General features: G+C 37.1%; 1 protein-coding gene across 1 annotated transcript in view; it reads left to right on the top strand.

Annotated features, from left to right (window-relative positions):
• ASCC3 (activating signal cointegrator 1 complex subunit 3) overlaps positions 1–17,491 on the top strand; it is a 254,794-nt gene that overhangs the window by 18,809 nt on the left and 218,494 nt on the right. Inside the window, exons 5-8 of the mRNA XM_060753089.2 lie at positions 7,286–7,403; positions 9,771–9,978; positions 14,469–14,610; positions 16,513–16,638. Of these exons, the coding sequence (XP_060609072.2) occupies positions 7,286–7,403; positions 9,771–9,978; positions 14,469–14,610; positions 16,513–16,638 (594 nt within the window). The remainder of the gene's footprint in view (positions 1–7,285; positions 7,404–9,770; positions 9,979–14,468; positions 14,611–16,512; positions 16,639–17,491) is intronic.

Genomic DNA, 17,491 nt, shown 5'->3' on the forward strand with positions numbered 1-17,491 from the left:
CAGCAGGACCTTTTGGGTTTGCCCCTCCATGAAGCAGCGAAGCCACTGTAAAGCACTGATCCCAACTCTCATCCCAGCAACGTGAACCAGAAGGATGCCATGATTGAGAATGCTGAAAACCACCAAGAGTTCTAGCAGAACCAACAGGGACACAATGCCTCTGTCTAGTTTCCAGTGTAGGTCATCCACCAAGTTAACGGACACCATCTGTCCCAGATCAAAACCAGATTGAAATTGACATAGATGATCTATATCAGGCGTGGGCAAACTTCGGCCCTCCAGATGTTTTGGACTTCCAACTCCCACTGACTGTTAGGAGTTGAAGTCCAAAACACCTGGAGGGCTGAAGTTTTCCCATGTTTGATCTATATCATTCAGAGACCCCTGGAGTTGAAAAGCCAATACATGTACCAGAATCTTGTGTAAAAGTGGAATGTTAGATATTGGCTGATAATTATGCAGAGTGGTAGAATCCAGGGGTGATACTTTAAAACAATGGGTTCAGGTAGCTTCCTTCAAGCAAATTGAAACTCTGTCTTGTATTAATGTTGCATTAAGCACTCCCTCTACTCATTCAGCCAATCCCTCTCTAGGTTTTTTTAATTGTTCAGGAAGAGCATATATCTAGAACACCTATGATGGGTCTCTTATCTCTTAAGAATACTCTTCAAATTCTGGCACCCAAGTTAGCAAAATATACAGGTTCCTGAATAGAAATTGTGCTGTCAAAGGCAGAAATAACATGGAAAGAATAAGGTTCCTAACCCACAACATATTTCAGGAAACATTTTGTTCAAAAGTAACAATATGTCCATGTGAAATGAAACAAGCAGGTCAGGTAACCGGAAAGGAAGGGGTTACCTTATAACTTCCTGAAGTAGGAGGTGCTGGGAATCCCAAAGAAATAAGCAAATCAGGTAATCTGAAAGGAAGGGGTTACCTTATACCTTCCTGAAGTAGGAGGTGGTGCTGGGAATCCCAAGGACTCTTCCTATCTTTCTCTCTCTCTCTCTCTCTTTCCCTCCCCCTTCCCCCAAGGGCAGAGTTAATCTGCAGAGGAAAGAATTGGCAAAACCATCCCTTGAATATTTCTGGCCTAAGAAAGCCCTATAGAATTAATGGGGCCACCATAAGTCGATTAGTAGCTTGACAGCATATAACACACCATCTTGTAAAAAGGAAGTTTCGGTTCCCATAGGCCTTTGATAGCAGCCTAGTTTTGACCTATCTAGACGTACAGATGGAGAACTGATCTATCGCTACAACTTCATGCTCAGTTATAGAAACTTATTGAGTGATCTCCTTAGGGAAATAACTCTCTTAACCTCAGAGAAAAGCATTTGTAAGCCACCTCTGAATGAATAAATAAAGAAAATCCCATGATATATCTGCTTTAGGATGCCATAATGTGAAAACGATTTGAAGGTCCCCTCACTAACAACATTGGAAGATAGCTTCTGCGGTTGGAAAACCCAGTACTTTTTGCTAAGTATTGTTCAACATGAGGATTTCCTATGTGAAGATGATGCAGATAGTAAAGATGGGATATGGGAAGTAGTATATCCAGCTAGAGATCCATGCATACCCAGAGGTTCATGGATTTTTTTCCATTTATCATGTTGTCTTTTACCAAACAGCTATCAATGATTGGTTTATGGACTTGAAAGATATGAAAAAAGGAGTGCCAGAGCTGTTCATGCCGAGGACAATTCATGCTGAGGGCAGTGGTGCTGATTGTCAAGGAAGAAAGTATTTTAGCAGTGTTCATTTTAAATCACATTTTCTTGTTAGCAATAATTTAGGAAAACCCGAATATGTAAACGAAGTAGGATTCAAAATTCTAAAATTTGATTTCTGGTACCCAGCCTTCTGATTTTATAAAGAAAGCTTTTGTTTAGTTCTTACTATAGAACAAAACCAAGTCTGTCCACTGATCTTTCTAAGTCCAAGAGTGCTGTTGAGTTGGCTCATGGCCAGGAACAGTAGCTTAATTGTCAGGTCACTGGATAATAAAGACGGGAGGCTGATGAATTTGAGAGAGAAGATGTTGCCTTGTTTGTTGAAAGAATGGGCTTCAGAGCAACAGGAGGATTATCACCATCTGTTTGCTTGATATATTCTCTTTTTTTTAAAGGAAACTATTTGAAGAAGATGCATGCTATCAGGCAATTCATGTGAAAGAACGTGAAGCATGGTGGAACTTAGCTGTGTCTAAGGCATTACATATTTAAAGAATACCAATGTCATACCTACTTTCCCTGAGATCCTGACTGTTGCTAGGTTATATTCTTGGGCATCTTAAAAGATGATTATTTGATATTCCACTTTAGGAACGAACGAACTTTAAATTTGATGAGCCACATGAGGTGAACTTGGGAGACGTTTATGTTGGGAACAGGGCAGCTCTTTGAAAGAACAAAAACCTGGGTATATTTAAAAAATGTTAAATTGTTGAATTTTTACTTAATGTTTTTTTCTTTTGCTTTCTGTGTCATCTGTATGATTTCCTGAAATTGTGTTTTTCTATAAGAATTCACTCGAACAGATCTTCTTTAGGAAAGTGGCATAACTATAAAAGACTAGACCATTTACATGCCTCAGATATAAAATGTAACATAATTTTTGAACATGTAATTTGAATGAATTCACAACTCTGTATGTATTCAAAATAGCAGCACAAAATGCATGAAAAATCTAGTGTATGCTGTTGTTTGCAGATGGAAACAAAGTGGGTTTTGATAGTTGCAAACCAGATGCTTCCAACCCCCCCCCCCCCCCACCTTCCTACCCATGTACCCTGCTGGCACATCACTCTTTAACAGCATCCAAAGCTTAGTTCCTCAGTATTGCACTTTCCTTCTTGCTCTGTCTCATTCAGTAAATTGACATCCAAGATTCCCAGATGCTTTCCAATCATTTTTTTTTTTACTGAACTGAAAGAAAATGAAATATTTTTTCTTGGAGCACTCTGATCTCAGCTGTTTTGTGTCCTACCATGGACAAAGATGCTGATTTGCTATATAATCAATTGGTTTCTTTTGAAATGTGTAAAATTATGTAATAAAATTGGTATTTAGTGTTAATTTTTATAGTATGATGGTAGGTGGCAGTAAATAATATAATAAAATTACATTTGCTTTGCTCAAAAATGTACTACTCAAAAATGTAATATTAATAGCAAAATTGAGCATTCATGTTGGTATAGGAAAGAAGTCAAATAGTCATCTAAGTGATGAAAGCTAAATTGGTTTTAATCCCTATTACTTTAGGTTAATGCACATACAATGATGTTGGTAACTGCTTGCATAGTTCAGGATAACTGCAACTCTTTATGAAATTGCCGTTAATTGTTGACTCAAGTAGACTGAGAAGATGTAATTGGCCTTTCCCTCTTTGTGGTCTTTTGGCAATTTCATCTGTGTGTATATACAGAAAACTATTGGTTAATGTTATAAAGGGCTTTTTCTCAACGGTCTCAAGTGTTATGAAGCAATGCTACAATGATCATAGTAATTCTGATTGTTAGCCATGTTGGCATGGGTTCAAACACCCTGTATACTATATGCGGTGCAGGCCACCTTGTAGTTCCAACAAACAAGTTGGAAATAGTGTAGATACCTGAAATGTGATGTCATTAGAAGCTTCTGATAAGATGTACTATTTTCTGTTGGAGTTCAATCAGGCATAGGAATCTCCAGGCACATGACAGTAATTTTAGGCAATACTCCATGTTGTCTTCTTCATTGAATTTATCTCCATATTCTTCATCATTCCCTTTCTTTTTCTTGTGATATAGACAGAGTTGGCTGATTTTCCCTAGATAGTTAGTTGGAAATAGGATCTGAGAGTTTAACTCTGCAGTAATTTTCCATCTTATTAGAATCAATAAAAATGAAGGATGTGGTTATAGTGATTGGACTGTAAATATGTATTTTAGGTATAGTATTTTTTTTTTTAAAAAAACAGACCTTTTTCCATATGGAAAACAAAGTTATTAAAAGTACTTTAGTTTGGAAAGTGACTTTCAGAATTGCATGATGAGTTATTATTTGAAAACTGTCCAGGGCTCCTTTTTGTAGTTCTGAACTATTTTATGCAAAATATAGATTATTTCTTATTTATAAGTCATAAAAGGAGTATCCTATGGTTACACAGTATACAGAATATGGATTAACACATAGGAGGTTGGTTTTCTGGAAATTATTATGCTGGTATCATTTCATACTGAATTTCATCAGAATAGTTTCAGGACAGCTGTATTTGTTAGTGTTGTGATTTTTTCAACATTTTACGTGTTGTTAAAGAGATTACTATGATTCATTGGAGTGTTGATAGCTGAGTATCATGGCTTTGCCATCTTAATTAATGTTAATCATACTTTTTTGACACTTAACAAATGATTTCCTTGTCTTTGTGTCAAACGAATGAAGGCTGTGAAAACGTGAATGACTTCAGTATTGGGAAAATAATTTAGTTTTTGCAGACTTGTGCCATATGTGATTTTTCATACTTAAAATATAGTGCCAGTGTTGTAAGAATTCTACCAGGTCTTAATTCCAAGTTTCAGATAGACTGGCTAAATCAAAGGGATTTACATAAATGTTTACTTTCTATTAAGAAATTGACTCCTTCTCCCCTCGTTGGAGGCTTCTTTCCACAATTCTTCATAAATACCTGATCAATTTTGGACTTTTATTTGTGTGCTCATAATATGGTCATCTTTTCAGCCCAAAAGGAATTCAGAAATAGCTGTTAGTACATATTATTGATTTAAAGTGTGGTGTGGTGGAGTATGGTGGAGGCTCCTTCTTTGGAGGCTTTTAAACAGAGGATGGATTGCCATCTGTCGGGCGGGGGGAGGGTTGCTTTTCATTCAATGATATTTCTTACCTTTGCTTTGAATGTGGTTTTCCTGCTTCTTGGCAGGGTGTTGGACTGGAAGGCCCATGAGGTATCTTCCAACTCAGTGATTCTGTGATTATAAAGAAGTACATTTTATTTAGTAGTGTATAAAATACACAAACAACATGTGGAGTCAAAAATAAGACTAATTGAAATTCGACATCCTGTTATATTTGAGTGAAATAAAGTTAAGGCATTAATTTACATAAATGATTTAATATTTTTACTGGTGTAATTTTGCAGGTATAACAATATTGACTGGCAGTTTATTTTTCAAATAATTATTTTGAAATTAAGAAGAGAATAAACTTAGGTGAATTAGTTGTTAAACAATGGTTAATACAATATCATTATAGGCCCTAGGTTTTGGGAGATGTATTTCTACATCACCATGAAGTCCATGTACTGAATTTCAGTTGTTCATTCTCAAAGAAACAAGCAACAACGGAGGAGAACTGTACATTTTCTCCTGAAATCAATTTCCCCTGGACTTCTCAGAGTGATAGATAGGGAAAGAGGTTTAAATAAAAGAACAGAATCCAACTCATTTGACTTACAGGCGGGAAGCAATACTGGCATAGTTTGCTAGTAAAGGCTTTTTCTTTTCTTGTTACCAGTTGTACTCTCCTGGAATGTACAAAAGACTTACTTATTTATTGCATTATAATATGGCCAGAAGAGTAAGAAGAAAACAAAATCACAGAAGTCTCCTCTGCCTTTTCCAAACTGCTATGCAAGTGAAAGCTGTCTTCACTTTGAAGTTCACTGGCAAACACAAAGGGATTTGGGAGATGAAGATTTTTGTGTTGAGCAGAGATGAGATACATTATTTTTTAAAAAGGGAAAATAACTATTATTATTCATAGTAAACTTCATAGTATGAATCTGATCACCAGGTTTTAAGAGGCAATATTACCCCCAGAGATCTAAAAATGACAATTTCCTGCCCGCTTTGAAGTCTTTCTACTCTTGACATGTGTTCATTATGATTGGAATGTCCTTTTGGAACCTTTAGGAATGCCATCTCTCATTCTTCTGTCAGTTTTCCCTGAAATCTTTGGGTTAACTCCCTTACCCACTTCCTAACTGAAATGAAGTCAAAGCCCAAGGAATGACACTTATTTACGTTTACCCCTTGTCACATTCACTTCTAGTTCCCACTGTGTAAATCTGTATTGTAAGCTCCTTAGAATGTGAACCTGTATTTTTCCTTGAACTTTCTCTGTCAGTATATAATAAAACTAAGAAGGATGAGCTTTTCCTGATAGTTGTATGGAAGACTGAGGATCTTGGTAAAAACTATTTATTTAGATTCCCTTGATTCTTTAACTTGTGTGCTTGTATATTTTATGTTGAGTGCATTACAATGGCTATCAGCTGTAATTCAGAATGGAAAGCCTGTTTATATATTTGACGAAGGAACTGGCAAAACAATACCTGAGTGTTCCTTGCCTAAGAAAACCCTACGAAATCTATTGAGTCACCATAGATGGGCAAGGAACTACATACACTCACTCAGACATGCCTTCAAGTGACTTCTTGGCTTATGAATTTCATAAGGGTTTCTTAGGTTAGTTTTGCCATTGCCTTTCTCTGAAATATATCCCGCAGCTACTGGTAGTTCTTGACAGTCTCTTATATAAATATAAACCATGGCTGATCTTGCCTAGTTTGCAAAATCAAACAGACTCTGTTGCCTTTGTGGTATTTTGGGCCTGTGTTAATGGAGAAGTGACACTGAATCATTCTATGGCATTTGTGCATGAACTGCCAGTTTCAGGTAGCCTCCAGGTATTGCTCAGTGGCCTGTGGAAATCCCTGAAATTGTTTTTAGGCTGTGCTAAAAAGACCAATGTTTGTGCTGCTTCTCTGATCTCCAATCATTATAAATTATCTTGCCATTCTTTAAAAAGCAGTATTGATATTTTGACAATTTAAAAATTGGCTTAATCCAGACTCAGCTTACAGTGTTTAGCCAAAAATTGATGTGGAGTCTGGCTTGTGAATCTTGTTCTGGATTGGATTCCTCATAGGCAATTGGTTTTGTCACTGTTGATAGCTCAAGCCATCTGCTTAGTGCATGTCTGCTGCTTGATTGTGTATGGAATCTATTTGTGTAAATTAATGAAAATGTTCACTTCTGAAAATCAGCTCTTCATCCATGGTAAGACATCCCCAAAGGCAGCTACGGAAGAACAGAACACCATGCTAACACATGGAGTTCCATATGTCCTGGCGAGCTATGGGAGCTCCATGCGCGCCTAGAATTCTTGCCCAGGGCTTTCAAATTGTGAATGAGCAAACTTCTATGGATTATATTGTGTCCACAAAAATTCATAAGACCAAAGCAGTTGTGCTTTTTTCCCCCCTTTCCTCTCTACAGTTGTTTGAGTTGCTAGGATCAGAAGGATTTGAACTCATAGAGAAGCTTCTACAAAACAGAGCTATGATTCTAGAGAGATCTTACTCTGGACCAAACGATAAGCTGCAATCCTTGCAAGGTAAAGTTTTATTGGATAGAGTTCCCCATTGTTGCATGCCTTAATTCCTGTTTAAGTTTTTAAAACATTCATATTTTTATCATAATACTTTTATTTTGTTTTAGAAAACAATTTGTCTGATCACAGATCACTTTATTAATTGCTTCAATTTTTTGAGAACTGAGCTTTCTAAATATTCATAATGTAAGTCATATGAATATATCACATACCAAACATAATTATGGTTCATTTATATCAGGTCTGTGGCCTCCCTGGGTTTCCATTCTGGCCCCATTCACAATTTTATGACATTCCACCAATTTTTAACCTATCTTTCCCCTTATTTAAAGGGTGAGTGAAAAGTCACAAAGGTGTCTGATGTATTTATAACGTTTGAACATTTTGTTTGAAAAGATTTTATACATAATGTAATTTTTTTCTATAAATACTCTATATGATGTTCTTGGGTTGTAATTAAAAACAAAACATTAAGGACCTTTTCACTGGTGGCCCCTTGACTGTGGAACTCCCTCCCCAATGAAATCAGATCAGCCCCTTCTCTCCTGACCTTCAGGGGGGAAAAAACTTAAGATGTGACTTTGGGACCAAGCTTTTTGGAGCAGTACAATAAGTGACCTTGAATCAATGTGATTGACAAATGGAACAGCCCTGGATTATGTTTTGTATGGCATGATTTTAATTGATATTTTAATAATTCATGTTTTTGTTGTTTGGTTTTAATTGTAATTACTTATTTGATACATGTATGTATGTCATTGAATTGCTGCCTGTTGTAAGGCCGCCTTGAGTCCCTTCGGGGTCAGAAAGGCAAGATACAAATATGTTCAATAATAATAATAATAATAATAATTATGGAGGGCTTATGGTTTTTATTGTGTTACTGATGTTAATTGTAATGAATTTTTACCTGTGTTAAATGTTTTTAATGTTAAATTATTTTTGTACTGTTGTGGGCATCGAATTGTGCTGTTTTGTAAACTTCGATGAGTCGCCCTCGGACTGAGAATGGCAGTATTTATTTTATTTATTTACAGTTCTTATATTCCGCCCTTCTCACCCCGCAGGGGACTCAGGGCGGATTACAATAAACACATATATGGCAAACATTCAATGCCAGTTTGACAAATAACATTTAACAGACAAATACACCGAGGCTATTTAACTTTTTTCCTGGCCGCCAGGGGAGCTGCTGCTTTTCATCGTCCATCAACGACACTGATGAAGTTCTTCCGCATTCCACAGTCTTTTTTCTTTATGGCCTCATAAATTAGTTAAATTTAGCCTCCCACACAAGGTGGTACCTTATTTTCCTACTTGACAGATGCAACTGTCTTTCGGGTTGCAAAGGTCGACAATGGGCTACACAATGGCTGGACACCCACTCCAGCCCGGGCTGGCTTCGAACTCATGACCTTTTGGTCAGAGTGATCTTAATGCAGCTGACACTCAGCCAGCTGCGCCACAATCCCGGAAGCATAGTAAATAAATAAATAAATAAATAATAGTTATTGAAACCCCTTTGTGACTTTTCAGCCACCCTGTATGTTAGCCCCCCGTGGGTCTAAAATGGCCATATTCTTGAAAACTGGCAAAATTATCCTCTGGGTTTTTTCTCTATCAAATATCTCAGTTGTTTTTGGCTTTGAAAGCTTTATATAGCAACATGGAGGCTATTAGTCAGCTTTCAGATTCCTGCATTTTAAAATCTATATTTGGATACAACACTAATGAGGAACTCATGACCCTCCTCTATATGTTGCTCTATTGCAACTTCCGACACCAGTGATTATTGACCATGCTGACTGGGCTTTAGTGTTGGAGTTGACCAACATTTTGGGACCACAGGTTCTCCAATCTAGATATGAAGGTAAATATCCAGTGAGGAGTTTGCTTAAAAAACATACTTAAGGGAGTAGAAGAGATATGGATAACGTTTAGTACTACAGAGCTTGTTAGTTTGCAGTTCCCATCATGTGTTGACTGAAGGTAATCTGCTGTCTAGTAACATCTTAAGGGCCACATGTTGTCCATTCTTGGAGTAGTTTGGAATAGTATTTAACCATGTATTCTTGAATACAGTTGGTTTATCTGTAACCACTTTCTTTCTGAGGAACCATTTTTCTGTATTTTGGTGGTGGAGTGTCTTTCTTCTTATGCTGTTGTGTATGAGGATGTTTTGTTGCATGAATGTCTTTGTTTTGTTAAATTATAGCTATCTGAATGGTGCAGTACTCAAAATTTTCATAGCAAATAGCACTTCTTTATTTAAGTGTTGTGGACAACTTTTGAACTTTTATAATTTTGCTATGATTCATATTTACAGATAGTTGGGATCTACTGATAGCTCTATTTTTTCCCCTGTTGCAGAACAGTGCAAAAGGTTTGCTGGAGAAAACAGTAAACCCAATTATGGCTGCCAAGTCACAATTCAGTCTGAACAGGAGAAACAGTTATTGAAGCTATGCCGTCGTGAAGAAAAACGGAGTGCTAGGCGAGAAAAACGAACAGGAGATGATGGGGATGTTTTTGTAGATGGAGGAATGTGCTTCGACCCCAAGGAACTGCGAATGCAAAGGTAAGAAATATCTTTGGATGAAAAATTATGTTCTTGTGAACTTGGTTTGTGGCAAATATGTATTTGTGCTGTTCACGCAAACCAATTGTACAGGTGTGGATGATTATGGAGGGAATTAATCTGAGGCCTCAATTGTGTATAAGAATATATTATAGAAGAGGCCGATTATTACTTGTAAATTAGGGTAACTGCCACCAACGTGAGGTATTTGAGGTACCACCGATGAGATCTGGCTTTACAGACGCAGATTAATTGAGAAGAGACGGTCTTCAACAAAAGATAACAAGTTTATTGTGTACAAAGCGTATGGTTGCAGGTTATGGCCATTAAAAAACTTAAAAGAAATAAAGCACCAGGCCGCCTTATTCTATAAAACTTTCCAAAATGAAATAAGCCCCCTGTTCCAAGAAATTGCTAATAACATTCTAAAAAATGAAACAATTCCAAAATCATGGGAGAGGGCAAACATAACTTTAATACATAAAGAAGGAACAGAACCAACGGAAATAAAAAACTACCGCCCGATTTCATTACTAAATAATGATTACAAAATCTTTACAATAATTATGGCTGAAAGACTAAAAGAATTCCTAAAAGAATGGATATCTAAAGAGCAATCAGGGTTCTTACACAACAGGCAACTGAAAGATAATACAAGAACATTAATAAATGTAATTGAATATTACGAAAAACATAATGAGAAAAAGCTAGCACTATTGTTTATCGACGCCGAAAAGACCTTCGACAAACTTAATTGGAATTTTCTGAAATTATTAATAAAAGAATTAGACATGGTATACCACTTCGGAAACGTAATTGAGGCAATCTATAAAAATCAGGAAGCCAACCTAATAATTAACGGCCAGGAGATAAGAAAGCCGATCAAAATCACTCAAGGCACAAGACAGGGATGTCCCCTTTCACCAGTACTCTTTATCCTAGTAATGGAAACCTTGGTAAGAAATGTAAACGAAGACACAAATCTAAAGGGTCTGAGAATCTTGAAACAGCACTATAAACTAAGAACTTACGCCGACGACGTCATCTGCTTCATTGAAGATCCAATAAATAAGATAAAGGACTGGCTAAAAACGATTGAAGACTTTGGGACACTGGCTGGATTTAAACTAAACAAAAAAAGCAAAATTACTAGTCAAAAATATAGATGAAAAAACAAAAATGACTCTACAAAAAACAACAGAAATACAAATAGTAAACAAAATAAAATATTTGGGTATTAATGTCACCAAAAGTAACGCAGCTTTAATACAGAATAACTATGAAACTTTATGGGAAAAAACCCAAAAAGATATGGAAAAATGGAACAGGCAGAATATATCCTTCCTGGGACAGATAGCAATAGTAAAAATGGTGATTCTTCCGCAGTTCTTATTTCTATTTCAAACCATCCCGGTAATTCGGAATAATTTTCTGTTTAAAAAATGGAATTCAGGCATATCAAAATTTATTTGGAAAAACCGAAAACCAAGAATCAGTATGAAATTATTAACAGATGACAAAAAAAGAGGCGGTTTAGGATTACCAGATTTTAAGATCTATTATGAAGCTTGCAACTTAGTGGCAATAAAAGAATGGGCCACCTTAGCGAATAGCCAGACATTAACTTTAGAGGGACACGACCTCAGAGCAGGTTGGCACAGCTACCTGTGGTACGGCAGAAGGAAAATAGAGAAGAGCTTTAGCGACCACTACATAAGGGCAGCTCTAATCAAAACGTGGGAAAAGTATAAAGCAAGATTTTTCAGAAGTACCCTATTATGGATATCGCAGGCCGAAGCAAAACACAAAAGAGAATTAGGAGAAGGAAATTGGCTAACCTATTACCAAATACTAGAAAAAAGGGAAGGTGGAAAAATTGAACTGAAACCCTTTGAGGAAATCAGAAAATTGAATGGAAAACTTACATGGTTAAATTATTACCAATTAAGGGAGGGTTTTAAAGAAGATGAAAAATTGGGTTTCAACCAAGAAAAAGGAACATGGGATATCATTATGTAGAAAAACAAAAAATTAATAAAAATACTATATAAACAGCTATTACAGTGGAATATGGAAGAAGAACAAGTTAAAGAATGCCAAGTGAAGTGGGCCAAGGACATAGGACACAGCATCTTGATGAGCCAGTGGGAGGAAATCTGGACTACTAAAATTAAATATACCATAGCCAGTAATCTTAAAGAAAACTGGTACAAGATGTTCTTCCGCTGGTATCTCACACCAGAGAAAATAGCGAAGTTTAACAGAAGCGTATCAGACAGATGCTGGAAATGCCGAAAGGAGGTAGGCACCTTCTACCACCAATGGTGGACCTGCGGGAAAATCAAGCAGTATTGGAGAAAGATACACCAGGCTATTAAAAAAATATTAAAGATCAACTTCCCAAAAACCCCGGAAACATATCTATTAGGAATACAAAACGAAATCAAACTGAATAGAAATCAAGAGAAAACCCTATTTCTGCTAAGCACAGCGGCAAGACTGGTGCTTGCTAGAAGATGGAAACAAAAATAAGCCCCAACTCAGGAGGACTGGATCTTAAAAGCATTCGACATCATTCAAATGGATGATCTATCCCAGAGAATTAATGGAACGACCAGAAGAACGGACTGGACAGACTTTAAGGACTACATAAAAACAAAAGAAGTACCAACAATAATTGACCTGACCAGCATCTAAACAAGGAATAAGTAGGAAGAAGAAATACCAGCTTGAAAGATGAACAAGGACATTTTCCCATCGAATAAGGAAACTTCATGGATTACCTTGGGAAGTCGCACCACAGAACGGAACTGAAGACTTAAGGGCACGAGGGCGGAGGGGGGAAGGGGAGGGGCTGTTTTTTTTGTTTGTTTTTTTTTGTGTTGGGCACGAACCTCTTTCTACACTTTCTCCCCCCCTACCCACCCCATACCAACTACCCCCCCTCCCCATACCGTTTCTTCCTCCCCTGCACGTTTTGCTATCATCGGACTGTGATAAAACATAAAACTCAATAAAAATATATTTAAAAAAAACAAAAAAACAAAACAAAAGATAACAAGTTTATTGTGTACAAAGCGTATGGTTGCAGGTTGTTAAATGACTTATAGAACTTTGAATATCACTTGGTTTGTAATACAGTCCACTCTTCCAAATAACACAGCTCGTGGCTAACTTTTACTGAGGTGAAGCTCTTTAGTGAACAATGTTTCCTACTATGGATAGCCTTCCAATTTGATCTTTTCTTGATCAAATCTCTGATCTCTAGTCCTTCCTTGACTAGGGATCTTAACAAGCTTCCTTTAGTCTTCCTTGACTAAAGAAACTGGCCAGGTTTCTCTCTTCAGCCCTTCTAGACTGAAAAACCTCCAGCTGCCCACACACACCTCTCTCCCAGGCTTTTCAAGCCTCCACACTGCCCCTTTTCCAAAGACGCACATAACTTTTCCTGCTTGGCTCCGCCCACTTCTCACTCTCCTGAGCTAGCCTGCCTGGTCTCCTTGGCAACGCTCACTGTGGATTCAAACCAGATAACTCTAGTTTTAGCTACTGTAACAAACACAAATATATACTCTAACAGTTAAACACATACATAGTATCAATGACTTCTGCACACTATTATCCCAGTTTTAGGTGTTTGTAATCGCTTAAGTCCTTATGTTTCATTAAAACTCTAACCCTTTTTATAAGAATCCTACTTTTTAAAAGAATAAAACAGACACAAACACAATCTACTTCCTTACAGTCTTTGCAATCTATCCAATACACTTTAGACATGCAGATGTTGGAAGTAACCTGTGATTTTAGTTACAAGTGGATAATAGTTAATGAATGCTATGAAGAGTAGAGACCCTCAACTGTTATAAAAACTCGAGCATCCCTCAGTTTCCCTCATCAGACTGGAGCTCATGTCTGTGCTTAACTCATGATGCCAATGAAAGAGGACAGCTTTTAGGATGGATGACTGTTTGTCCCTCTTCACATTTTGAAATTTTACTCCATCCAGCAACATAACCAGTTGTCAAGAATTGTGGGAGTTGTAGTCCAGAACATCTGGAGGGATAAAGCCCTTTCCTCCCTAGAGAATACACTTCAGTTTCCTGGTAGAAAATAGGTATACTCCCCTTTTCTTTGCTTAAGCCATCACTAGTACTTGCATCATACTGGTATGTTTTGTCGCCCTTGTCCCTGATTATGTATGGTGATATTCTACCCCTTTGTGGAAAAGGTGATATAAATAAACTCAATTTCCTCATCATAGAGGTCAGTCAGAAAAGGCAGAAAAGGGTATGTGAAAGTGTCTGGGGGTCTTTAATTCTTTCTATGGGTCCATTATGTGCCTTTGTTGTTTCTACAACTCTGAAGTGGAAATAGTTTCTGGTTTGTTTGGCATATTGTTTTCTATTTAAAATATTCTTTAAAATACACCGTATATTTTAGTTTAGTTTGTTTGTAAGATGAATAATTTTGTGCCTATTTTGTGATTACAGGGAACAAGCACTTCAGAACGCTCGCTCAGTGCCAACTTTAGGCAGACATCGAGACATGGAATATGAAAAAATTCATTACCCTCATGTTTATGATTCACAAGCTGAAGCTAGAAAAACCTCATCATTTATTGGGGGATCAAAGGTATGCTGGCTGGGCGGGGCTACTTACTGAGCAACAAGCTTGACTGTACTAGTATGGACCAGTTTTCTCACAATGTATTTAATTCTATTTCCCCCCATTCAATAAACATATGTGTTTGGTGATCTTGATGGCAGACATCAGTTCCTAACTCCAGGGGGATCTAACTCCATTCACCACTATTAGTTCCAATGAAGTGCTTTTGAGCCCTTGGCAGCCTTTAACTATATTCAGCTGTTTTTCTTTAAATATTGAAAATGGAACTGGTGAAATTATATTTAAATATACTACAGAGTACGTGTTGTTGAGACCTTCCATTTTATGGTACTAAATTAGATGTGTTCCTGAGTAGAACTGTACAGGTTTTAGTATCTCTCGGGTTACAGATCCCATATGATCTTGAAAGCTAAACAGAGTCAGCTTTGGTTAGTGCTTGGAAGGGAGACCGCCACAGAATACCAGGTGCTGTCGGCTATACTTCAGAGGAGGGAGATTGCAAAAATATTGCTGAATATTCATTGCCTAAGAAATTCCTGGGTTCTCCATAAATGAAGACACACACGGAGAGAAAGGTTACATTATTCTAGGATTTTCCCAGTTAAATAATGGAATGTGCACTATAATTTTTGGTTTTAGTATTCCAGTTAATTAGAACCCAAAAGTAGACTAAATTATTATCTGTCCTTTAAAGCTATTAATAACATTCTTGATCTTTTAGCTACAGTAAAAAGATCAAGAAAATGATCCAACTTCACATTTTCTCTCCTTGCAACCAATTTTGATTTATTCGTCCTTGTGCTTTTATACCTGTCTTTGTGTTTTACTTTCATTATAGTGTAATACTGCATACATAGTTGGAAGCAGTTATGATGAGCTTTCATTTCAGATCAGAGCCTGCAAACACGATATACAATCCAAACTTTCCCTTAATTTTAGTAGAGTATGGATCAAAATACATAATGGCAAATAAACATACAATGGCAAACAAACTCAAATTAATGTATTGTCGAAAGCTTTCATGGCTGGAATCACTAGGTTCTTGTGGGATTTTTCGGGCTATAGGGCCATGTTCTAGAGGCATTTCTCCTGACGTTTCGCCTGCATCTATGGCAAGCATCCTCAGAGGTAGTGAGGTCTGTTGGAATTAGGACAATGGGTTTATATATCTGTGGAATGATTGGGGTGGGGCAAAGAGCTCTTCTCTGCTAGAGCTAGGTGTAAATGTTTCAGCTGACCACCTTCATTAGCATTTGAAGGCCTGCCTGAGCCTGGGAAAATCTTTTGTTGAGAGGTGTTAAGATGTGCCTGGTTGTTTTCTCTCTGCTGTTTTGCTGTTGTAATTTTAGAGGTGTTTAATACTGGTAGCCAGATTTTGTTCATTTTCATGGTCTCTTCCTTTCTGTTGAAATTGTCCACATGCTTGTGGATTTCAATGGCTTCTCTGTGTAGTCTGACATGGTGGTTGTTGGTGTGGTCCAGCATTTCTGTGTTCTCAAATAATATGCTGTGTCCAGGCTGGTTCATCAGGTGCTCTGCTATTATATCCCTAGTTCCTCACAGAGTTTCACTAATTTTGATCTCTCCCTTTTAAGGGAGATAGCAGAGAATCTTAAAGTAAAATTGGGTCCCTTATTTCCAATTTCATTACCCTAACACTTTACAAAAATTGTGGTAGGGATTAAACTGATTATTTTTTGGAATTCTGGGGCTATGTTTTGCTCATTTTTAGATACCATATACCTAGCTATGGGCACAGCTAACTAATAAATACTTTAAAGATTTTATTTTTCAGACTCAGATTTAAGCAGACTTTCACCTGCTTGTGGAAAAGTTTCAAAACATTATGCATTCAGCTCATTATTTTTAGCTAAGTTTCCTCCTTCTCCTTCTCTTTAATTTTCACAGATGCTCCTGCCAGAAGGTATTGAGAGAGAAAATAATAAAATGTATGAAGAAGTAAAAATTCCACACAGTGAGCCAATGCCTATTGGTTTAGAGGAAAAACCAGTTTATATTAAAGATTTAGATGAGGTAAGGAAACTTAACTATATTTCTCCTATATTGTTCATATAAAAACTCAGGCATCTTGTTGTTTTCCAATACTCTTGAAACAATGTTGTATGTGGATAACTAGGAAGAAAAGTAAGGGCATTCTATTTTTAATAGTTACATACTTTTTAGTTCTTTAACACCAATGATGTGACATATAGTCTCCCATCCCAGTCTTGCTGTCCCACATCCACCCCCCCCCCCCAATTTCATATTCTTTCCTTCTGGGGATTCAGAAGGCTACAGAGGAGAGAAAGAAGTTCTGCTCTGCAATCAAAACTTGGGCACCCAAGTCATAGTCAAAAGGATTTTCAAGTCAAAAAGGATTTTCATTCCTTTTTACAAAATAAGCTAAGTAGGAAAAATGATGAAACATTTCTTTAGTAACAGGGGTAGTGGATAAGTATGTAGTTTTGTCTGATCCAAGGCCTCATTATACTGGCTTTCAATTGCCGGTGGAGTGCATCTTTCTTCTCCCATCTTCAAACTGCCTGAAAATATTTGATGAATGCACCTAGAAGGCAGAAAACAGGTGTCTCAGGCCAAAGGAGTATGTATTGCTCAGTGCTCATACCCTTTTCCGTCTACACATCTCTGCCATGGTTTCTAATGGAGCACATTGTCATAGGCTACTGGATCAACTGTTTTTGGAAAAATTCAGAACCCAAAACAAATTTGAATAATTTGGCCAAGTCACATGCCTTGGTCCATACTAAGGCTGCATCTACACTGTAGGATGAATGCAGTTTGATCCTTCATTGACTTCCATAACTCAATGCTGAGTTTTATAAGGTCTTTGGGCTTCTCTGCCAAATAGTACTGGTGCGTCGCCAGA

Source organism: Anolis sagrei, chromosome 1 (genome assembly GCF_037176765.1).
Source record: "Anolis sagrei isolate rAnoSag1 chromosome 1, rAnoSag1.mat, whole genome shotgun sequence".
In the NCBI taxonomy this organism is placed as follows: domain Eukaryota; kingdom Metazoa; phylum Chordata; class Lepidosauria; order Squamata; family Dactyloidae; genus Anolis; species Anolis sagrei.